A 26,837-nucleotide genomic window follows, 5' to 3' on the forward strand; every position below is an offset into this window, starting at 1 on the left:
TTAATTTTAGCCTTTACATAGCCCAAGAACTTGGCATATCATTTGGCGTGTTTACTATGTAACAGGCTATAGTTGTTGATGTTTATATGTTTAGATGGAGCATGCACACAATCCAGGACTTCCCCTCTCCTGGCCACTTGTTATGCGAAACATTGCTCGTTCAGCGAGTCATTTTTTCGCAATTTATTTTGCTCATTATGCGAAACACTCATTATGCAAGGTGATCATTAAGTGAGGTTCCACTGTAACAGATTTTTTGTAACAATAATCAAAAGCATTTGTAAAGGTGTTTTGCAGTGGCGTGCCGTGATATTTGATGGTAGGGAAGCTGTGTTTCTGTAAGAAGCCGACTTTCAGGGGCAATCAGTTAATTGCGCGTCAGTGATGGTCTAGGGTCCATTCGTACGTGCGAATGACAAAAATAAACAATTTATGTACTTTAATTCTAAAATACAAATAATACATACATAATACAATTATAGAAAAACTTGTTTCTTTTTTTTATTTTCTATAAATTAACTCTATTCAGCGATGTTTTCCCGCAAAGTCGTTAATTACTTTATCATAAAAGTCACTCGTCGTTGATTCCATCAACGTATTTAAAAGTTCTTTTTCTATAGAAAGCAACGCTAGTGACGACAATCTTTCCTCCGACTGAGTGTTCCTGGCGAATGTATGAATTCACTTCATTGTTGAAAAACTACGCTCAACAGACGCACTGGTAGATGGTATTGTAAAAATTAATGATATTAAACCATATAATTCTATTAGTACGTCTTTGTTTAGGTCATCATTAATTATAATATTTTTTATGTCTAAGAGTGACTTGCCAATATAGTCCGGACACGAATATAAATATTGCAATTCACTACGTAATTTACATAAATTAAAAAATTCTCCATAAAATTTACGTAAAGCATTAAAACTCTCTTCGGGAAATTGTTTTTCATAATATTTAAAATTATTAAAATCTAAAAGTGATAAAAATTCTAGAGATTTTATGTCAGCAAATCTGTCAAAACAATTTTGTATCAATGTATCCATTATTTCATAAAACAGACGTCTATATAAATCCTTTTTAGACTCAATATCAGTATGTCTCATTCCTCTTTTTGGTTGAATTTCTAAAAAAGTTTCATCTTTTTTCAAAGCGTCCCAAATCAAATCAAAATCATTTCTTTTCTGTCGTAAAAAATCAATAAAGTGATTTATTCTAGTAATACAATATGCTATATTAAAATTTTTTTTTTGTAATATATCAAAAAGGATATCTGAATGTGCAAATATTTGATGAAAAACTAGTAATAAAAAGTGAAAATCAAAATCTATTAAATAATGGTATAATCCTCTTGCGGCAATTGTAGTATCAGAATCCCATTGTTCTGGACTTTCAACCATATTCAACAACAAAAGTTTTAATTCTTCTTTATACTCCATAACGCAGTTTACAATCCTGCTATTGTAATTCCATCTAATAGGTGTGGCTGAAGGAAAACGCTTATTGACTTCTAGGTCTAAGGCGTGAGATCTTTTAGAAGATTTAGAAAAAAATGAAGAAAATCCTGTCATAGTTTGAAAAAATATTTTACATTCTTTTATATATCCAACAGATTGAGAGAAAACTAGGTTCAATCTGTGAGCATAACAGTGTACGAAAATAACATGTTTGGATATTTCTTTAATTTTAGCTCGAACACCATTATGTTGTCCGGCCATTACGGCAGCACCGTCGTATGTTTGTGCCACTAATTTTTTAGTGCATTGAAATTCGTCTAAGTAACTCTTAATGTGAGTGAATAACGAATTTGCGTCTCTGTTCTCACTCACATCAGTAAAGCCCACAAATCTTTCTTCGACATTACCGTTTTCTTTCACGTAACGAAATACAGTCGACATCTGGGCTCTGTGGCTAATGTCCGTTGTTTCATCTACAATTATAGCAACAAATTTTGCGTTTTCAATTTCTTTTTTAATTTCTTGCAATAAAACGTTTCCTAACGAATTAACGAGCTCATTTTGAATTTTGTTCGATAAGCCAGTAAAAACTGTAGACTTCTCTAAATGCATTTTTAATTGATTATCTGACGTACTTAATAAAGAAACGAGTTCAATATAATTACCTCTGTTATTAGATTCAATACATTCCCTATGCCCTCTAAATGCCAATTCTTGCTTTGCTAAAAAGCATGTAATATCTATTAATTTAGATACAATATATCTATTAGCCGTAACTATCTTGTTATAATTTTCAATATTAATTTTATATTGTTTACTAATGTTAAATTCTATTCTATTTTGATTTCCAAATTGCTTCAATTTTACAAAAGAATCGATGTGACATTTACGATTTTCATGTCTTTTTCTAGCTTTACTCAAATTATTTAAATCGTCAAAGCCATTCTTATTCCACACACTAATTTCATTTGAAAATAATAGGCAAGGCCAACAAAACAATTTTTGCATTTTTATGCATCCACAAAGCCATTTTACGTCTTGATAAATTTTATCGTGAAAATGTCTAGCTTCGAACAAATTTTTTTGTCGAAGTACTTATATTTAATTTAGGCGTTGGTCTTTCTCTTTTAATAATGGCTTCTTTTTCATTATATTGTCTTGAGCCAAAACTTTTTTTAAGTAAATTTTCAATATCACAATTACAGTTTAAATCGCTAGCCATGATATAAGGGTTAAAATTAAAAATAAAATTATTAAAACTTACTTAGTAAAATAAAATTTGTGATGGATATACAATTATACATACCTGGTACAAAATATTCAATTGTATGAATATACTTTTGCGAAGAAACGTATATAAAAATAACATAAAATATTGTTTATTTTTAAATAGTTAAACAATCCACTGAGTTAAAATTGCTCCCTGCGAGTGGCTCACGAATGGAAACAGAGACGATTTTGGTAGGTGTACAGTGAATGCATGCATGACAAATCCCGAGGGTGCCGATACCGGTCAATGTCAAATGCCTCTTTTGTCGCATCACTAGTATATCTCAAAGGACGCGACAGGGCCGTTGTAAATTTTAAACGTTTCTCACCATAGATGTAAATATGTTAAACTTAATAGTCATTTGTTTTCTAACTACTGCAATTCGTTTTAGTACCAGGTGTACACGGAAATCAGTTCCCCACTGTACTGAGCTAGTAATTGCTTCGGTTAAGCTTTTGTTTAAGTCAGCAGGGTTTTACTTATGTCACCATTCCCTAATCTCTTAATTATTTAACTACTTCTTAGTAGAAATAACTCGAAACCAGTTACTTTGTACTCGAATATCTGTAGTCTTGGGAAAAAAGTGGAAAGAAATTTTTATGACAACCGATACTTAGATCGTACATTTAAGGAAAATAAATTCTAGAGCTTTTTTTGTACCATTGTACGTCTCATTCATTAAATTTGGTTGTAAATAATGATGCCAAAGTAACAGTTAATTTTTTAGCATTATACAAGAATTGTACACGTTTTTTCTGCATTCCCTTACAGATGGGACATACTATAATCGTAATATCACCGGTTTAACATTGAAACCCATAAGTAATATAAGATGGGAGAGCGGAATAAATATATCAAATATTTTAATGGATTTTTTTAAACTCCCGTCAACTATACAGAACTATCATAAAAACATGCCAGTAAACTCCTATCGGTTGGGTTAAGTTATAAATCTAGTCTAGGGTGGGCAAGCTTTTTTATAACGTGGGCCAGAATAAATTTTACGTTTTTCCGCGGGCCGTAGTAGTTAATTGACGCCTTTTTGTGACTCGTAATTTTTTTAGTCTGCAAATATGAAATAAATAAATAAAAAGTTTATACTACATTTATTTCTCTTATCGTTTTCGAAAATTACAAAGAATTGGAAAATTAACTATTAATTAGTTATTTTTCCAATTTAATAATCTATTAAAGATCTCGCGGGCCGGATAGAAACTTTTCGCAAGCCGTAGCTGGCCCGCGGGCCGGGGTTGCCCGCCGTTGATCTAGTCTACTCGTGATTCACGTAATCGGGCGAGAGCGGCCGAATATCTAGCAGGCAGGCGGCTAAACAGCCCACAACTGGTCCAGGATATAAAGTTAGAAGCTTTATGTGTGAAGCATCCACCAGCTAAACCGGGTGACGTTGGTGCTCTGTAAAGCGCATGCGCCAATGCCTATAATCTGGCTGCTTGGAAGTTGACAGGCAGGTGGCTAACAGCCCACAACTGCTCAGGCATATAAAACTGTACTCTTTACGAGTGTGTCGCTTACCCGGTTTAGCCGGGTGAGCTAAACCGGGTGAGGTTGGTGCACTGTAAACCGCATGTGCTAATGCCTATATAATCTGGCTGATTGGAGACTGACCCGGTTTCGACATTCCTTCCGCCACCGAATTATTCGAATATACAATAGCAATCTTATCGTTTTTTTTCACATGTAGTATAGAAATTTGTAAAAGATACATAATGCAGTTATAATAAAATATTAATTTTAATTAATTCAAAGTACGTTAAAATATGAAAATTTATATTTTATAAAATTCAAGGGAAAGTCATTGGAATGTGGAATCGGCGCTTCCATCGCTTCCAATGATGGCACGCCACTGGTATTTTGAGTCTAAATCCATCAGCACCCACAAATGTGATTTATACCTGCAGACTCTTCCTGAGTTTGATGTCCTGGCAAATTAGATATCAAGCAGTGCCATCATACACCATACATCCTTACAATAATTGTTTTTCTTTTTTCACATGCAATTAATTGTATAAAGGGGCTTATCCATAAATTATTGTTATGCAGATATGAGGTGGATATGCTGGTAATAATTACAATATGTTACAAAAAATTTGAAGTATTTACAAAAAATCATGTAATGCTACTGGTCTTTAAATTTTTTACTCAAAAGCAGTTTTTACCAATTACTTCTGGATTTGACTATAATTTTTGTTGTCTAATTTACCAAAAAATGAACACGAAAGTAAAAAATGTTTTTGTTTTTTAACTACATTTGTAATTTTATAATAATAAAAAAAATTAAATAAATAATTTATTTCTTATCTGATTTCTAATTAACTTTGCTGGAGACCTGCCTATTTAACATTCTGAAGTTAAAAGTATGCTTTTGATTAGCTGTCAAATATCAACTGTAAAGCTTTAAGAAGTTGATCAAGGATATACATTACATAATTTTGAGTGTAAATATGTGCTACAGCATTATGAAACACTAGTGTGTGGGAGTGCAGTTCAAATATGTAAAAATAGTGTTACATAATTTATGGATGATCCCAAATTTTTAATAGGATGCAGCTGAAAAACTTCTTACGTAAATCCATTTTCCAGTCATGGACAAGGATTTCTATCTTAAGTGAAAAATTTTCTTAAACAGAAAAATTTACACCTCTTAGAGAGAAAAAATTGACTCTTTTGATATTAAACTTCTTACATGGAAAAACTTCTAATTTGGGAACATCTTAACCAAGTTCTACTGTTTATAAATATTTCTTTATTTATAATTAAATCAAATTTATGAACAGTGTGTCTGAACATTTAAAGTTATTAATTTTAAATTTACATTATGTTAATGATTATGAAACAAAAATAATATATATACAAATTTACCTTCTATATTAAGATTCAGATTTGCTGTAATTTCACCTAAAGTGTTTTTGATTATACATTTATATGCTCCACCATCATCTTTAGATGGATCCTGAAATACAAAAATAATGTAAAAGTTTAGGATTTTCCATCAAAATTTGAAAATTCACACTTCTTAATAAACAAATTAAGAAAAATATTTATATAATTAAAAATTTTATGTAAATTCAAATCTACTTGTAGTATTCATTTATAATATTTAAAAGAAAATCTATATAAAAATTAATATTTTCTCTTTATTTGCTTGGGTGTGGTTTGTGATTTAAGGATAAATTTAAGATATCAAATGTCTCCACTTCTTAAAGTTTGATACATTTTTAAAGAAAATAATTTTTTTTTACTTTTTTTTAATAGAATATTCTCATCTAAGATAGTTCAGTAACCAAAGGAACATCAGTATTGTCATAACTTATCATTTATTGTTGTTTACTTTTATATTTATTTATTTATTTATTTAATTATTTTTTTTTATTATTGTATACTTATTTACAATGTCATGACATATTATTTATGGAATATAAATAAAGGATTGTTTGCTTTTACATAGATTCTTTTCTAAGTTTTACCACCATATTAGTAAAAAGTTTCTACTGAAAAATTTTCTTAAATGAATAAAAAATTTTGAAAAATATTACTAATTTTCTAATAGTAACATATTAATCACAAATAAAATATTTTCTCTAAGCACTTAGAAGTTATATTATCCCAACAATATTATTACACATGGAGTCTCTGTAGTTAACTACAGGGAATCCATGACATTGTTGAGTAAAATATTTTCTTTACTATAACTAAATAAGTAAATAAAATTGTATTTTTTAAAACAAATTTTAATTTGTTTAATTTAATTTGAATGTAAAATTTTTTATAACAGCATTTCTAATAATTTTGAAATATAGTCTTAATATAAAATTGCTGTATCTTTGTTATTGTTCTTAAAAGTATCAACTTTTCAGTAATTCATTCTTTCAGCTTTAACATTTTATTATTATTAGTTAACAACTTCTATCTTTAAAGCAAATACAATAATTCAATAAACATATGAATAATTTAATAAATGTAAATATTATTTACTTTGATTTCTAACTGTATTGTATACTCTTCAGTTTTACTTTTAGTAACATGGCTTTGGACCCGATTGGTCTCTTTAACAGTTTTTGTACCTTGATACCACGTGACCTGAGGGGCTGGATCTGCCTTAACTCGGCATTCCATTACAATTAACTTCCCACCATCTTTTGGAATGATTTTTGCTTTATCAATAAATGTTGGTGCTAATCCTTCTTCTTTTTCTGGCTCGCCACCTATTTTATATATCAAATATAAATTCTTTACTTTGTGTGTGTGCATATATAAAATTAGTAAATGACTAAACAAACAATTATGCTATTATTTCTATTATTCTAAAACAATTTATGTATACATTTTATCAATGCTAATAAGTTAAAGTGAGGATGTTTCAAAAAATAATCAAAAAATGATGCCTTTTTTTTATTGCATTCATTTTAATTTTAATTTGAAAAAAAATAAAATAAAATAACAGGGCTGTAAAGTATACTCTTTTTCCTTCCAACAGCATTGTTCAACAAGTACTCTTATCTTACAGGCATACGATACAGGTTAGTTTAAAATAGCATCCCTTATCACATCATCTATTACAGAAGAATACAGAGCTATGGTGTGATAGTTTAGAATGAAAGGATGAAAATTATCACAAATTCATGACAAACTGTAGGAAGTGTATTCTGAAGATTACATAAATTTGACAATGGTGCAAATTGATCAAATAAGGAAAAATGAGCCTTTGTGATGAACAGTGATCTGGCTGCAACACAAAAGTTTGCAGAAATCAATTTAGCCTAAGGTTGGAAACTTTTGCCATATCTACTTTACAGTTCTGACCTAGTGCATAGTGACTATCACTAATTGGTCAAAAAAAAGTTTCTTGGCAGGAAGCAATTTCAGACAGACAAAGAACTGAAAAAACAAACCATGGCTCAACTCTCAAAAAGCAGATATTTGGAAAACTGGTATTTTCAACCTCATAAAGAACTGAGATAAGTGCAATTGTTTATGGTTCTTACACAAAAACTAGGTCTATGTTTATATTTCATTTTATATATTCAGTTTGAATAAACTGTATTATCTGAAAAATTTTAAAATTTAAAAGGTGTTATTTTTTGAAACACCACCAAAATTCAATAATAAGTTATCAAACAATCTTCAAGCAAATCATTAAAACAATTTAAAACAAATTCAATTTTTACACTAAATTTAGTTACTCTTAATAAATTAGATTTGATTGAAAATTTAACACTGATTTAAATAAATAAAGAATAAGTAACCAGTATAGTGTTCAATTAATCTTTAATAAAAGTGAATTTTTTTTAGCATTATAAGATATGACTTTATGAATTATATGATTCCAAGGTACAGAGTCATATCTTCTCATTTGCATACTGCTTTATTTATGAAATAAAAGAAATATTAATTGTAAAATTGTTTTATTTATAACAACATATCAATTAATAAATTGAGTCACTAAATACTGACAAGTAACCATTGACAAATAAAAATATATTTTTCCAAAAAACTTTATTATTATTGAAAATCTAAAATAGTTACCTTGCAAATTAAGTGTTATATTAGCATTGCTTTCTCCTAAATCATTAACTGCATTACATCTGTAATTACCACCATCTTCAGTTGTTGGGTCCTATTTAAAAAATTTAATTATTTTTGTAAACTGTTACTAATATTATAGTTATAAAGGAAAAACAAAAACGAAAAATAATTTTTAAAAATTTCTTGTAGTATATTTGAATGTTCTTTTTCTTATAATTCAATTTTTAGAGCATTAATGGAAAAAAGATTGTCAAAAAATAAAGTCATTCTAAAGAATAATAAATGAATGTCATAAAATGCTTTTTTTTATTGCCAGACAATCCCTGAAAGGCTGTATTTTATTACATTTGAAAAAAGAGAGCAAAGTGACTACTAAATATTTAAAAATATTTTTTACAAAGAAATATTTCTGGAAAAACTGCAAATCTATCTATAGTTTTTATAGGCAAGTCACTACTGATTCATATATTTTCTTGAAAGAAAATAAGTAAAAAAAGGAATACATGTACTGTACATACATTACATGGTATCTCTGCAGACCAATTAGTTTACTAAAGACTAAAATTAAAACCAAAACTATACATATATAACAACTAAAACTAAAGCCTTTATTTATCCTGTAGCTTATTTATATAAACACACACCTTAATGAATATTTTTGGCTATCTTCATCAGCTATCTTTAGGTTAAATAAATATCTAAAACAGAACATTAAATAGAACAACCAAATAGAACATTATCATCAAGAATATTTCATGAATCAGTTCCACTCATGGTTTGAAATTATTGCCATTCAATTTTTGTCATTCATATATAAAAATGTTTAGTTACATAAATTAATATAGGCTATAGTACAACCAAACAAATTTATAAAACTGAAGTTACAACAACAAAATAAAGTCTATCATAATTTTAGATTTAATAGTTTGAATGAGATGATTATATTTATGGCAAAAACCATGGTACAACATCTACCATGCACTGACAGGCCCATTGGCATTTTAATGATTCATACAGTTGTGATATACAAGATGTTTGTACATTTCAATAATTTCTGCATACTTGCTGATATCAGAGTCTCTGATGGCTCTGATCATAAGGGCCTTCATCCCACCATATTATGTGTTTTTCCTTCATGGTGAATGTAGTATCATGGAGTTTCATTCCTTCTTGGTGTTGTATTGGTACTTTATTCTTGTACTAAGGTGCTTGGATATGTGCCCTATGTATACATAGTCTTGGTGGAAATGACTGTCTTTAGCTGGGATTGTGTACATACCTACTTCATCTTTGCAGACCAATGGTTATTTTTGTATTCCTTATTGTGCTGTATATGGTGGGATTCCATTTGTGTTTGTGATTTCAAATGGTAATTCTTGCTAAGAATCAAGAACATCATAATCAATCATGTTTTATTGTACACATGATTAAGACTAAGTGTAGCATACCAACAATGGTTATGACCACTATACCACAATGCATATATAAAAAGGTGATGTAATGTCTCCTGCTATTGTGCAAGTAGATACCCTAATGTCTGAGATACCAACATCAGGAATACTGAATATACACTGAATCCTACCATATACAACACAATGAGGAATGACAAGAACCTTTTAGTCCCCAAACATAAAGTGGGTGTATATGCATTCCCAGTTAAAGAGCCATTTCCACCAAGTCTGTAAAGAAGCATCAATACAATACCAAGAAGGAATGCAACTCCATGATATTTAAAATTTATTTTGTATACTAGTACTTTCTATATATTAACAGGACTTATTATACTGGAAATTATGGATGCAGATATTTAGTCTTACAGATCAAAAATAATGTTCTTTATTTAGTTCACCTGTTAAATTTGTTATTTCTTCAGCTGTATTCCCCATTCTCTGCATTCTCCAATTTTCCAGAAATTCAGCTATAGATTATTAAATAATGTTTAATTATTATGCCTTAGTGTTCTTTTTAACTCTATTTAAAATTTATTTTGTATACTAGTACTTTCTATATATTAACAGGTGAACTAAATAAAGAACATTATTTTTGATCTGTAAGACTAAATATCTGCATCCATAATTTCCAGTAAAATAAGTCCTTAATTTCCAGTATAAATAAGTAAAATATATAGAAAGTACTAGTATACAAAATAAATTTTAAATAGAGTTAAAAAGGACACAAAGGCATAATAATTATCCATGATATTTACTTCATTTGACATAATAGGAAATACCATAGTACGGTGAGATGAAACCCATATGATCATATTCATTAGAGACACTAACATCAGTATGTAGAAATTATTGATATGTGCAAACACCATGTACAGTACATGGCAACTGTATAAATCATTAAAATGTCAATGGGCTTCTGAGTGCATGGTAGATGCTGTACCATTAGGATAAATAAGTTCAGTGTGTCCATGTGAAAGAACTTATTGTTTAGACTTTATTTCATTATGTTGTAACCTCTGTTTTATGGATTTGTGTTTGTTCAGTTGTATCACAGCCTTTATTAACTTATGTAACTAAACATTTTTATATATAAATGACATTAATTTCAAACCATAAGTGGAACTGATCCATGAGACATTCTTGTTGATAATATTCTATTTAGCAGATGTGTAAGGAACTGAGTCCGAACCTTATTTTTTATTTTATTATTATTTCCGTTTTATTATCTTTTTGTTTGGGGTTTATGTTTATTTAGGACGAAGGTTCCCCACCACTCTCTTGTTAGTAATGAAAAATGAAGAAAAAACAACTCACGGAGAAATAAGCGCCATAGGAAACATCTTGCGCACTTGCGCTGCCCGGCGGAAGTAACAGTCCGCAGAAAAAAACTCTCTACTAGTGATTGGGGGACTCCCCCAATCACTAGTAGAGAAATACTTGATAAACCGTCTTAAACATCCCAGAAAATTATGATAAATATTTTGTAAACGGTTTATAAGCTTTGTCGGAAACTTAAAGCTGCCAGAACAAAGTTAATGTTAGCAACTAAGTATGTAAATAAGAGGAGTAACCCAGCTCAAGTGTGACGTCACCTCACAGTATAAAACCCATACGTTAACCGAAGAAGGAGAGGTGATTTCCAAACCGAGGTGATTTCCAAATCGAGGCGACTGTGAGAGCGAGGTTAATTCGAAAGCGAAGTATTTTCTGATAGAAGTCCAGATTGATAATTGGACGATCCAAGGTGCTAAAGAGGAGTTCGATTGACGATTTGACGATATCGAAAGGATTGAGGAGATAGTTTCTTCGTATAGTGAGGTGACGGATAGACATTTAATTAGTAAGAGATTTTGTTCATAGTTTCTAAGTATTTGATTGTTGAATTTCAAAGGGGAAATTACTATTAAGTTAAGCTAAGTAGCTGAGTTTATTGTCGGGTTGACTTGTTGAATTTCGTTAATAAATTTTGTTTGGAATTATTGATATTTGTACGTAGTACGTTCTAGTTGCTAATTAAATATATTTGAACTTTTGATTTGACTTGATATTTATCGTTGTTATTACTAATTTTTCGATGCACGCTTAAAAGCCCAGGCCTGGCAAACTAATCTCGAATCCGCGTAAAGTACCCGTTAGGTTAACGGAAGTTTTACCAACCGTAATTATAGTCGGTTTCCTAAGATACTAAAAAAAATAGTACTTTACAGATGTTCATTTAGTCAAAAGATGGCTGATGAAGATAGCCAAAAATGTTTGTTAATGTGTTTGATGAAATAAGCTGCTGGATAAATAAAGGTTTTGGATAATAATACAGAATCCAGTTGTTTGAGTAACAGATTTAAACTAAAGCTAAAACAACATTAATATATATGTATTTCAACATTTATTCTCAATATCAATACAGTATGATAAATTATTAAATGTTCATCATTAATAATATGCTACACAAATACATCACACTAACCTTGTATAGCTTTGCAGTTAATTTTTGAAACATAACACTAATGTTTTCTATCCACCCTAGTGTTCTATAAAAATTTTTCTGGTGAAATCCAAGTTCAAAAATCAAACTCAGATCACACCAGAAGAATTTTTGGATTAAAAACATTAGTGTTATGTTTCAAAAATTAACTGTAAAGCTATACAAGATTAGTGCAACATATTTGTATTTATTATACCTTGTTCATTATACTAGTATACTTTGATGGATTTAATGTTACAATATTAAAAAATACAAATAATAATTTACAGATAAGTAGATATAGATTATTGTAGTAATTTTGTTATTAAAAAAAACAAAAATAGCAAAATTTTTTATATAAAAAATTTTACAATGAAACACTAGAATATATATTTCAGAGTATGAAAAATTTTAACTTATGATGTTTAGAATTCAACTTAAAAAGGAAAAACTAATTGATCGTCGTCATTTAAATATCCTCAAATGTTTAATTATCACCAATTAACTAAAATGAAATGAAACTAAGAATACTTTGATATAATTCATTTGTTTTTAAAACATAGTATTTTGTCTATATCAAGTACATGCAAAAAGAAATATTTCTTTTTTTGACAAAATGATGAAAATTAATTGTCAAATAAAAATATATCATTTAAAGATGAAACAAAATAAAATTTGATTTTAGTATTAATAATAAATAATGTTATATTTCTTAAATTAAAATTATAGTTATATAATCTAGGAAATTCTTTTTATATAATTTAACAATAAGTAATTTAAACTGATTTCTGTTTATAGAAATATATTACCCCAAATATGTATAATAATCATAAATTCTGCATACCCTAATTTCTAAAGATAGCTGATATAAATCTGTTCCAATTTCTTTCTTTATTCCTTTATGGCGTTTGCCATCTTTTATTTGTTTGCTTCCATGATACCACGTAATTTCAGGATATGGTTTAGCTTCTAAAATACATTCTAACACTAGTGAATCACCTTGTTGCTTAATTGTAGGTTTTTTAGGAAATCTAGGTGCTTTTCCTGGAAGCCTATAAAACAAAATTGATTAACAACAGACAAAAACTAATAACTTTTTATATTATTTTAATAAATCAAAAGTTTGATTATTTATAATTAAATTAATTGTTTTATTTCACATTTTTTAATAACATATAAATGAGATTTTTATATAAATTTGAATGTGTTGAAATTTTTCAACACATTCAAATTTTTTAATCAATACATTCTGAATTTTCCAATCATATCAAAAATCAAATAATATACATTTTTTCAGATTCTTAACTAATTTTTTAATACAGTAACTTAATTTTTTCAATGGATAATGGATATTGTTGTCATATTATAATAAATCTGATTTGAATTTAAAAAGATGTGAATTAATTTTTTCATTTTGCTTTATTTTAATAAAGTTTATAACTTTATTAAAATAAAAAAAAAATATTACATATTTTTGTCTTTTATCATATGAAATTTACCAGTGTACAGAGGTCCTAAAACTGATTATTCAGACAATTTTATAATTAACATCATTAATCAATGCAAGTATTCTCTGGAATATGTACTTTCACTGGAATAAATTTTATTTTCAATTGTTATAGATAATATTCTATATTATTTTTCTATATTAAAAATGTTTCATGTTTAATTTTTTCATTGCTGTATACATCATTCACAATTATGTTTATTCAATTTTCTATTTTAAGATTATTCTATTATAAGATATTTATCTAATTTAAACTTTTGCAATATAAGTAAAATACTTACTTTGGTTTTCCAGTAGATTCTAAAAAAAAATAAACAAAATCATGAAATAAATTTAATTTACATTTTAAATAAATTAAAGAAAAATATGTATATTGTTATTTTCATTTATTGACATATTATTTATTAAGATTAATAGAAATATAATAAAAAATTTATTAATATTTTATTTTATTCTGATTAATCTCAACAAATAAAAAAAAAAACATTAATAAATGATATTTTAATAATCTTTCAAATGGTAAAATTATAATTATATATTATTTAACGTTATCTAGGACTGGATAACTAGGATAACATTTTTATTTACTGATGAACTTATTCACACATAAAATATAATATGATGATAAAACTATAATCTGATATGTTGGATTAAAAAAGTTAATTTTTTTATTTCTTTCAAATATGATTTTTTATTAAATATATTATCAAAATGTTGTGTTATGTGTTAAAATGCTAAGAGAAAAAGATTAATGCACTTAAAAAAACGTTTAAAAAAAACCTTTATTATAATTTAAATTTATCTATATTCTGCATTATTGGAAAACTTTTATGAGCAGAATATAAATAAATTTGAAAGGATGTGGATTATCTCAAGTTCTGTTTTTATTTATTCTTTGCATTATTAAGACAATGCCTATGCTAAGTACAATTTCCATCCAATAAAATAACAAGAGAGTAACAATTTCCCATTAAATCTAACAAAAATAAATGATTAAAGTTATAACTTAAAATTAATGTTTTAAAGTACAAAATGATTCTAAATCATTGCTGGTGTTCCTGTATCCTATAATTTTTAGCAAAATAACATTTCTTACAGAATATGAAAGTGTAGCTCAAAAAATTTTATTTGACAATGTTGTACTTTCCACATTAATGTCTGTGAATAATGTGATGTCATGCTTCAAACTGATAATTGTTTAGAGAAAGCAATGTATGTATTTTGGTTTTTTGAAACAAAATCTGTTATCACAATGCAACATTGTTACAAAAGTTAGTATGGAAAAGACCCACCTTCAGATAATGCTATCAAAGAAAGTTAAAGCAATTTCAAAAGACTAGTAGTACTCAGCACCAAAAAGGAACAAAAAGATCAGGAGAAGTTTGATCTTTTTGTTCCTTTGCAGGAAGATATTGACTGAATCAAGAAAGTGCTTTCTTGAAGCCCACAAAAATCAACTAGCTGAGTTTTTTTTTCAATTAAATACAGTGAACTCTTATTGTCCAAGAATTTCTTGACATGCATTTTCCTCAGAACTGGATTGGGTATGATGGATCAGTTTCATAATCTCCATGCTTATCTAATATTATACCAATTTATTCCTATAAGAATGCATGAAGAACATTGTTAACAAAATCCCTATGATTCCTTCAATAAACTGAAGCTGAGTTGTGATGTGATAAAAACAGTTACACTGCAAATGCTATAGAGAATTTGGAGCTATTATCACTATCTCAAATTTCACTGTCTGAACCTTTGAGCTGATTCACCTGCATCATTTGAACATTTTGTACTGATGTTGTATTAGTACAAACAAGTAGTACTACTACAACATCAGAGAAAAGCAGGACAACTGTTCATTTTCAGAGTCACTTAAACTACTGAAAATTCTCATTTTATCATCAAACAGTTTAATTTAAGATTTTTTTCATTTCTGAAAATTATTTAATAATTTAATTAAGATAATTTATTCAATTATTGTATTATTAAATTACTTAAAAAATTATTTTAAATATTCACAGTATTCATATATAAGATTATAATGTTTACATGAAATAAGAAAAAACTGAATTATTTCATACCTTCAAAGTTCAAAGTTATCGTAGCTTGCCCTTCTCCATGTTTATTTATAGCAACTACTTTATATTCTCCGCCATCTGTTGAAGTTACTTTTGATATTTCTAGTGCTGCTGTATGATTATGTTTATCAGAAGTTAAAACATATTTATATCTTCCACCATCTTTGACAGCTTTTCCAGCGTGTAACCTGTATACATCAATATTTCTAAAATCAATAAAATATTCATTGTCATATATTATAGTCATTTAACACATTTATAAACACACCATTGCAATGTAGGTTTTGGGTCAGCAATAAGCCTGCATTCAAATATAATTTTATTGCCATCATCTGCTTGTCGGATGATAGGTTTTTCAGTAAAAGTTGGTTTGGCTCCTTCAGAAGGAACAGACGTTTCATCGGCTAAAAGATATTTTAAGAGTTATAAACCTAAAATTTATAATTACAAAATATTCAAACAACAGAAACTTCAATATTTTCCCATAAAATTACTGTAATGAGTAATATTAAAGTTCCAACAATAAAAAAACATTTAATCTTGTTGTTTATCTACAACTGTACTTGTAAAATTATTGAATAAAATTCATTTGTTTACTTAAATAATTAAGTTGGAAAAATATTTGTATGAATACTATGTAATGTTAAATATTACATTAATAGCATTTAATAATAATCAGCATTTACATTCTTATATAAATAATTTTTATTGATAATTATTGGCTTCAGACTTTAATATTTTCTAAAAAGTTTCTTATAAATTTAAATACAGTGGTACATCATACTTCTAACAACTCTAACTTTGAATGTTCCAGTTTGAACACTAAATTTGAAAGAAATTCAACCCAGAATTTGAACAATACTTCTATGTTGCTCAGCGCACCTACAGTGAAAAAATGTGCTCACTGCATAAATGCTATCTGTTGTGCCTCAAGTTGTCTCTCACTCTCACTGTGAAAGCATCTCTTGTATTATGTTTGTGTGTGTTCAGTGCTTTATTCACTTTATTTTTGGTGTGTTTTGTTATATGTATAACCATTAGCTATTAACCATTGCATCCAAGTGTGGAAGCAATGAAATCTAAGAAAAAGATTGTAGTATCAATGATTGAGGTGAAAAGGGATCTTATCACAAAGTATGAAAATGGTACATACGTGGCAAATTTGGTAACCATATTTAAGATGCTGAAGTTGATGGTGTGCACCATTCTTAAGAACAAGAAAGCAATAAAAGCAGCAAATGTAGTTAAGGGTGTGATAGTGTTGATCTCCTGAAGATTGCATGTTATTGAGGAGTTGGAAAAACTCCTATTAGTATGAATAAATGAGAAGCAACTTGTTGGTAATATCATTTCTGAAAAGATTATTTGTGAGACAGCCAAGCAGCTGCATAGTGATCTTAAGTAATGGGATATCACCAGTCCTCACTGAAGTACAATAGACACAATTTCATTTTATTATACACTAATTACATATTTTATTTATTTTTTCAAGTTTTAACTTATTACTTAAGGTATTTAATTGTTTTATTTTTACCTTAAATTATTTATAATTGCTATTTAAGTTTATTGAAATGGGTATTGTTTAGTAATGTAACAAAATAACTGGAGAGAATGTCAGAGAAAAAATTCACACCTTAAAAATCAACTCCAGCAAAAAGTTTAATGAAACAAATACATTTTCAACCTAATTTGATAGATTTTCATCAGTTGAGTATTTCATAATAGAACAAAATACAAAATTTAAGTACAACAGAAATAAAATAGATGTAAATTAACAAAAATAAGATAATATAAAAAATAATAATAAATATTTAACAAAATAAATAAGAATGAGCAATTATTTATTCTGACATCATCATAACGCCAGGCTGCAATTTTTAATAATATTTTTAATTTATTTAATTTAAATTACAGTAGGGCATTGTGAGATCGGAGCGTTTCCAAGATGTGATTTGTTGGTGTTCTAACAGGGTTCCGAAAGAGTCGAAACCCCACTCGAGTGACACCAATATGTGAGAACGGGGAGGTAGGCGGAAGTCGTTCCTCCCTTTCCGGCAACTCACTTGTCAAGATGGCTAAAAGTTTGAATTCCATCCCACAAGTAGGGACTCTTTTTGTTAGTCGAGTGGATAGGAGGTGAGATGGGGTCGACAGTAAGGCGAAAGCGATATTCGAGAAAAAGAGGACACCAATTAACAATTAAAACAAGGTTTATTTATATTTAACAAGGACACAAATACAAAAGCTGACTAAATTCCCTAAGTCACGTAGGGTTCGAGAGAGAGAGCTTACAGTTCAGTTCATACCTCACTATTAGTTTCCTTATAGAGTTAGTTTGCACTTGGATATCAACGAAGGGTAGATAAGTATCTGAAAATGGCACAGTTTGACAAAGTTGCGACTGCGGTAGGACAGTAGGTTCGAGCGGTGACAATGCGTTTGTCCGGCAGATGATAAGAGACTCCCCTGAGGGGGGGAAAGGAGTGGCTTTTATAGCTTTTGGCTGGGAAAATCGGTCACGTGATCGAAGGTGGATGACGATCTGTGTCATAGGTGTTCCCGGGATTCAAAATATATATGACGATTTCGGACGTTAAGTGTAAACTTAGGTTGCAAGACGATCTGGATACAGTTTAAGAATAACTGTAACCCCGGCCAGATAACTGTCAACAATCATTTGTTCTTAAACAAAGGATTGTTGACAGTTATCTGGCCGGGGACGCATATTTTCTCGTCCAGGGCCGTTTTTAGACAGGATGTTTATATCCAGGACCGTTTTTAGGCAGGATGTTTTTAGTAAGAAAATTCTCAAGTTAATAAAGGAAACGATTATAAAAAAAATTGTTACGTTTTTACGAATTTACGTTCAAGGGAATTTCCGAATCTCACAGCGTTGTTTATCCGAAAGACGATCAACCGAAACATCAATTAACCGAAAGCTTTCCAGTTAAATTGTGTCGTGCTGAATCAAATGTTTTTGATACTAGATTAACTTCTAAAGTATAATTTTTTTTTGTTTTTATATTTTTCAATATATTTATTTTGTTTGTACAAAATAAAGAAATAATTTTTAACAATACAATAGCCCCGATTATTATTATAAAACTTTTCGTTAGGCTTAAAATTGACGAAAATTCAACGCGAAGCGACACGCAATAGAGAAAAATTTCAACATGGAATAGGTTAATATATTTTTTCGTACATAATCGGTTATCCGAAAAATAAGTTATCCGAACAACCCCAATCCCCAATTGATTTGGATAAATGACGCTCTACTCTATATCCTCTCCACCTCAAATAAGTAGTGGCTTGCCCCTGTACATCATACTTTTCCTTTAACAATAGAGTCATGCCAGTCATCTATCTAACAGGGGTAAGTTTTGAAATGAAATAACATGACTTCTGGTTTGCATCACAAGTTTGTATATAGTTATTCGAGCCTCATGTTCCTAAGGTTTCCATATCTGGTCTCAAAATTCATTTATCTAATTCTGTTCTCAAAATTAAGAAAAGACAGACAAACAGATAGATGGACGAACAACAGTGGGAATTTATAGGTCTAAAACTTTTCAAATTGCAGCCCAATAACAATAGAATAATAATATAAAGTGCCCCATTAAAGAAAGTCAAGCTAAAGCTTATACAGAGCTCCATGTGGTAGAGAGTGAGCCTGAATTTCTGTATCCCTGTAATTAATGCAGGGATTGTAGCTGTCTTCTCACTTAATCTGTACTTTATTGTTGATTAGTTTATGCTACCCAACAAGAAGCACAGATTAAGTGAGAAGACACTTCATTCATCAGACCAACTAAAAACATCAACACACTTAGGCATTAAGAATCCTTAGAAATATATAAAGTCAATAGAACTTCCACCTATATTAATTACAGGGATGCAGACTCACTATCTACTGCATAGAAGTCTCTGTATAAGCTCTAATTTGACTTCCTTTAATGGGACACTTCTACATTATTATTTTCTTATTATTATTATTTTATTTTGTTATTTACTTCATTTTGTTAAATATTTGTTATTAATTTTTAAATTGTATTACCTTTGTTAATTTATATTTAATTTTTTTTTTTAATTTTATATTTTGTTCTGTTCTATTGGTATTTATTGAATGTTCTGTTTATTCAAACACATTCTATTTTGTAACACTCAACTGATGAAGAACCATCAAATTACATTGAAAAACATTCTTGTTTCATTAAACTATTTTCTGTAATTGATTTCAAAAGTGTGAATTTATTCTCTGGTATTGTTTAGGATCTGAGAATGGATTAATTCACTTTCTATTATTTCTAATGATTAAAACTGATTTGGACTTCAAATGATTCAGAGTTCAAACAGCAACATGGAATGAATAAAATTCAAAGTACAAAGCACCACTGTATTTAAAATTTAATACTCACAATCAAAATTAAGACTTATAGTTGCATTGCTTTCTCCTAATTCATTTTTTGCTGTCACTTGATACTTTCCAGCATCTTCAATTGTTACATCTTCTATTTGCAAAATAGAATGAAATGCATTTCCATCTTTTTGTACAATATTCTAAAAAATTAAACAATAGATTTGTTAAATTTTTAAAGTATAAAATAATTAAATGTATTTTATAATGCAAAAATAATTTTCAAAAATTTGCTGATAAATGTTATATAAAATTAATATTTACAGCAATCTGTAACTATCTAATTAAATTTTAATAATTTATAATATGCTATGAGGTGTATTCCAAAAAAAAGCCAAATGGTTATAAAAACAATAGAAACACTTTGCCAAAAATTTATTATTGGTTACAAATACATATGTATTTATTTATTTATTTATTTATTTAGACATACTGAGAAGAACCCATGAGACAAATACATATGTATCCCCCTTCCTTTTTTTATGTAGTCACTATTTTCTACCAAGCATTTTTGGTACTGTGAGAAACAAGCTTCTTTATGCCCTCTGCATAACATTCCACCACAACATTCCTGCACTTGTGTCTCAACACAACTGCAAGAAGAGGTAAGTCATTGAGTACTGTAAGAGAGGTGATCAGTTTCCATTCTAATTCACTGAAGCATCTGAACAGTGAAGGCAGCAATGTGTGAGCATGCATTTTCATCCAGGCTCTAGGCCAGGACAAAAATGCATGCTCACACAATTCACAAGTTTCACACAGTTCACACACAGACAAATAATCTTTATTAGCACCTGACACCACTAGGCACAATCGGAAACGTTGTACATAAGGTACATTGCAGATACATAAACACAGAAGAATACAAAAATAAAATTAAGAATAAAAATAACATAAGTAATAAGACAAAAATCGCACATTTACAAAGTGAGGAGGATGCTGGCTAGCAACAAACAGTAATTACGTAATGGGCAGCAGTACACGCATGAAACATCTAGATAATAGTTGTTCTCATGAAGTAGCTTTCAATTATCTCTTCAAGATGAAAGTTCTTTCTTTCAGAAACTAAAAGCTCCAGGTTGCAAGGGCAAGAGTCAGACACAAAGGGAATGCCAAGCATCCTCAAACATGAGAGAGTCCATAAGATAATGATACACCCATCACATGTACCTCACACAATTCACAGTGAATTTCAGAAGAACAATGATCTTTTGCTTGAAGAAATCAAATCACAACTGGTGAGATTAATTTTCACAGCCACCATTACACACTATAACAAAAACAACCAAAAGTAGACTGATGAAACTGGAAACCCAGAGTATCAGTTAATGCCACTGCACAACCATCAGACTTCTGTCACTAGTCAATTTTTATAACCATTTATTTGACTCCTTTTTTAGAATACATCTTGTATAATAAATGATTTATAAACAATTTTGATTTAAATAATTTTCCTGTTATGATTAGAAATAAAACAATTTGATAATTACATTCAATTTAAAAGTACCATTGTAGGGTATGGAATCGCTTAGGCAAGCGATTTCCGCTCTGTTTTATTATAACGAACTTTCATAATGGAAACACCGTTAGAAACTTCCGTGGGAAGAACCGTTAAGTTTCAAATCGACGACCGACAGACGATTGACCGGCGGGAAGTGACCATTGGCGGCCGTTGTGGGAACATTCGAATTTGATTGGAGAGGATTTAAACGCCGGACACTATTTAAGCAGTAGTTTTCGGCAGGAACAGTAGTTCGTATCGGGAAGATCGGATCAGGATCGTGGTTACCGAAGTTCTAACTGTCTCTCTCGTTGGACGCTACGGAAATCTGGGGAAAGTAAACTCCAGTGGTTTTAGTACGGACTTGTTCCTGACTCGGAGGGTTGTTAATTACAAGTCTGTTTGTGGAGGTCGTAAGGAGTTTCTTTCGACGAACGTGTACGGGAATAGTCGGTTGTGGTTTGGACTAGTGTTTGTGCATAAGTAATTGTAACTCTAATTTGTATCATTTTGTACATTTATATTGTAAGTATAAACTTTGTGTTTCGTCAAACCGACTGAATGGTTATTTTGAACATTACTACCATAAAATTTCATCATCTTTTCAATGTAATTAAAATTATCTTTTGTCCTTGAATACAATAATTGAAGCACAAATATACCACAATAAAATAGTTATTTATTTTTTATTAAATTAGTAATTTGGTAAAATATAAACTGCTTTATTGTTTAAAATTTTGATTTGGAATAAAAACATCTCTTGTGAGATTAATTTAGAAATTTCTAATAATACATGAAAACAAACAAAATTAATCAAATACTTATAAATTTTAATAAAATTAATAGCTAAACTAAAAGAATAAACAGAATAAAGAATAAACAATGAATTATTTCTATATAATTTAAAATTATCTCAGTTCTAGAATAATCATTGCAATTATATATTTTCTTTTTGAATATTGACAGTATTTGTCAGAATTAGCCAGCATAACTTGACGTACTACAGTTCTAATTCTTGTAGAAATTAGAAATTATAATACAAAATATAAATTACCACTGATGAACCTTGAATTACTTCCAGTAAGCATTTATTTATGACTAACATTTTCAATCTGCTTATTAATTTCAACAATGAATAATGATTATTATTTGCCTGTCAGTATATATATTTAAATAATATAATATACCTGCATCACTTAAAATTTTTAAGATCCTTTTAAACGTTATGTACCACCATAATATTTTTATTTTATCATCTAATCTTAAATATATTTACAGCATTGTATTTATTTTAATTATATTTTAATTCAAGTATAAGAATGCTATACAATATACTTATTTATGTATTAGGAACATTTTCAAACTTTTAAAAATCATTTATCTTATCTTTTAAACAGGAAGTTCCTAAGAGCACAAAAACAAGGAGGTAGCTCTATAGATGGGTACAACAGTGTATATCTTCCACTCTTCCTGTTTGCAAGAGTGGAAAATATAACTATGCACCAACATGTACTTGAATTGGCCCACTTGGTGTGTTATAGCTTTATATTTCAATTTAATGGGATTGTGTATACACAGAGTTGAGGAATCCCAATGGTCAGTCCAATTTCCGAGGACCTTGCGAATTAGTCGTCAGACAATTGGAGAGCAGGACCCTCCCCCACTTCCTCCACAACATTCTCCTGTACAAAAGATACATAGACAATGACATTATTTTCTGGAGGACAACAACGAATCTAATGCAGTTTGTCGATGTGATGAACAACAATCTGTATGGGCTTTTCCTTAAGATGGAACAGCACAGCCCTACAAATGTCCACTTCTTAGACACAGACATTACGATTAAAGGGTCAGACATATCCATGTCTGTTTATCGTAAACTGTGTGCTATCTCCACTTATAGTCCGATTTGATCATGTGATCCTTTTCCATACAAGATAGCAGCATTCAGGGCCTTGGTTAGAAGAGCCTACATGCATTCTTCCACTCCACAAGCACTAGCACAGGAATTAAAACTTATAGAAGAGATAGCCAGACTGCATGATTATAACCACCTTGTACAAAAATAATGTGAGTGCCACAGACGTGCATAAAAACCATCCACCATTTCCAAAAATACCAAGAGATAAACAGGGATAAAGAGAGGATCCCCATCACTTTTAACCCCCATTTAAAATCGTTGAACAACAGAATTGCCAAGAGACATTGGGTCAGTATTTCCCACAGGAGGTGCCATCCATTTTCAACATACTGTGCAATGGAAAAGACACTCCTAACCCCGACAGACTACCAGGCATTTATAATGTCCCTATCAGAGACATTACGGAAATGGAGGTTTGATACGGAAATGGTTTACGTTGGCTCCACTAAATGTTCAATGAGGGTCAGATTACGAGAACATAAATCTGACATACAGTATAGTAGGAGTACAACCACTCTCTCCACTTACACAACAGACCTGGATATTATGGCAGACTTCTCTGGACCCAGAATTATCCTTACCACCCCACACCCGGAACACCTCAAATGGTTAGAGGCCATCAAAATCTTTAAAGTGATGGCATGGCAGGCTATACTTGACAAAAACATTCAATTTTCAATTGTATTATTGCATGCGCAGTAGTTCACTGCATTCCAACTCAACTTAATGTTTGACCTTTTTTAAACATCTTACAAAGAATGCATGCACATACCATATTCGAAATCCGTATCATTCGATTTATTTTCAAATGTCAACGACCAGCTTAGTTGAAATAAGAATTGACCTGAAGAAGTGCCCAGAAGGGGTAACGAAAGCATTCGTCACTTAAACGTTATTCACACCAGTTAATTGGTTGGTAAGTTGTAAATTTTATTGACCAATATTCATAATAGTAAATATTTAAGAGGTCAACTTAGTTCAATCTCATTATTCTATTACAGTAATGTCATAGTATTTGGATGAAAATCTGAAAAAAGTTGCACAATGCTCTTTTAAAAAATATTGCATTTCTGATGCTTAATTTAAACAATAATGAGGATGGTTGCATTTAGAAAAATTAGATCCAATTGCAGAGTGCAATTGGATCTAATTGAAAATTGGATGATTGTATTGGATCCAATATGGACTCTTATATTCAAGTAAATGCAGTATGTTGTAGAGAAGCATAAACTAAGATAGAGATACAGTAGAATCTCATTTTAACAGATCACTCAAGCCACCAAAAATCATCTGTTGTTCTGAGAATCCATTATATCACAAACAGATTTCCTACCCACCCAGGAAAATATCCATTATTTAACCCTACATATAAGAAATAACTGCAATTGAAATTATTTAGTCTCTTGAGAATTCTATTCTATAGAAACATGTGTTACAAGATCATACATTATGTCATACATGTATACAACAAAGCTGATGGAAATTGTATATACTGTAAGCACAAATAGACACAAATTACATATGCTCATTAGTACTTCACATGACTTTGATTTGTTAAAAAACTCATCCATCTTGGTTTATTTTGATGCCAATTTTCTGTCTATTGAATACAACTACTAATTAATATTAGTGTGAGATAAGCAGAGGGTCAGGGGGAAAACCTCGCTGACCACTTACGCTGCACGGGTTGGTAAAACCCGACCTCATTGTCGTTGATGGCTAGGAGGGCAAAAGTGAGTGGTGAGTGCGTCAGTAAGTCGACAGGCGTCCTTACTTGGACAGGAGACAGGGTTTACCAATAACAATACAGGTTTATTACACAACAAAAGCAAACATACAATAAAGATATAAAGAGAACTACAGCTAAAATGTGGATAAAATATGCCTAGTGCTAGCCGCGAGCTAACCAATAACTCCTAGTGGGAGAGAGTTTACAAAGTCAATATACCTTAATATGTAGCCTGATGACCGTATGCGACGACCTCCTGGACTATGAAAGCTGGCAAATCAGTCTTATGTCCAGGACTGGAGACACTGGATGCAGACCTTCCTGGATGATCGCCCTCTTTCCAGAGTTGATCAGGGTTTTATACCATCATTGTTGGCACTGAGCCAGTCTATTATTCAATGTTCAATGACTAATTTGCTGACTCGTGATGACTGGGACTTTTGTTTTCTCTTTCTGATCGGATCGGATGTGAAATCAACATCTGATCGATTTCCTGTCGAACTTGCGAGTCCTGAACCCCCTTTAAACTCTCAAATTTACGCTCTCAAAACCTGCGGGCTCACATTAGCAATTGCCTGTTTATTCATGCTGAAACTTGTTAGGATGATCTTCATAACTTGGAAAGACTCGATGGCCTCACTAAATTTCAGCACTCACTACACTTGTGTAGTGGGTAAGAATTGCCAAGATTCAGACCCAATGTTAGTAAGGAGTACAAGGGCCGTACAAAAAAAAAAGAAATCGTACAAAATACAAATTAAAGAAATGAAAAACAATATTTATATATCTCACAAAGATTCGACAATTGTAACACTATTACACTAATATTAGAATCACACTTAACCTAATAACATTATATACATACATGATGAGTACATGTTGGGATCATCAACCCGTTAATTTAATCCCGTACAATCCAAACACAAATAAAAAGGCGAACTATACACAAGTATGAATTCTTTCCTTAAAATTCCTTCCTTAACTGACAGTTTTTCACTCTAGACACAACCTTCCTCTCAATGCAAACGGATTTCTCTTTCATTCCCTGATCCTTCGAAGCCTTCCTCTCGTGTCTTCTCGACAAATCCTTTTATGAAAAACAAAAAGAAAAGTTCCTGCACATGTTGTACTCTCCTTTTTATATCCCCTGCCATCCAGGGCTTACTCCTTAATCACATGATGTCATTACATCCACCTACAAGCCAGTGAGTGGTTGCCAAAGGAGGAGGCACACAACAAACGGAACGTTTACAAGTAAACAGGTATCACAACAACAAAAATCCAATACAGAATGAAACCGATATACAAAATATATAATTACAAAAACAAAAACAAAAAAAACAATTTAGTGATGGAGCAGTACACTTGTATGAATGGTCAGAATGTTCACTAGGTTCACTAATGCTCCTCCTCAATCATATCAACCTGCTGACTCTCTTTGTACAATTCTTCAATTGTACTGTACCAGATGTAACAATTGCATCATCAAACTCAACAAATTCCTGG

The 26,837-nt window shown here is 30.2% G+C and overlaps 1 protein-coding gene across 1 annotated transcript in view; it reads right to left on the reverse strand.

Moving 5' to 3' along the window:
• Positions 1 to 26,837, reverse strand: part of LOC136973742 (twitchin-like) — a 245,808-nt gene that overhangs the window by 167,259 nt on the left and 51,712 nt on the right. Inside the window, 8 exon segments of the mRNA XM_067268488.1 lie at positions 5,606 to 5,696; positions 6,719 to 6,948; positions 8,270 to 8,360; positions 13,026 to 13,233; positions 13,970 to 13,988; positions 15,770 to 15,954; positions 16,035 to 16,170; positions 20,182 to 20,323. Of these exon segments, the coding sequence (XP_067124589.1) occupies positions 5,606 to 5,696; positions 6,719 to 6,948; positions 8,270 to 8,360; positions 13,026 to 13,233; positions 13,970 to 13,988; positions 15,770 to 15,954; positions 16,035 to 16,170; positions 20,182 to 20,323 (1,102 nt within the window).

This window comes from Centruroides vittatus, unplaced genomic scaffold (assembly GCF_030686945.1).
Source record: "Centruroides vittatus isolate TY-2023 unplaced genomic scaffold, ASM3068694v2 contig_329, whole genome shotgun sequence".
NCBI classification, from domain to species: Eukaryota; Metazoa; Arthropoda; class Arachnida; order Scorpiones; family Buthidae; genus Centruroides; species Centruroides vittatus.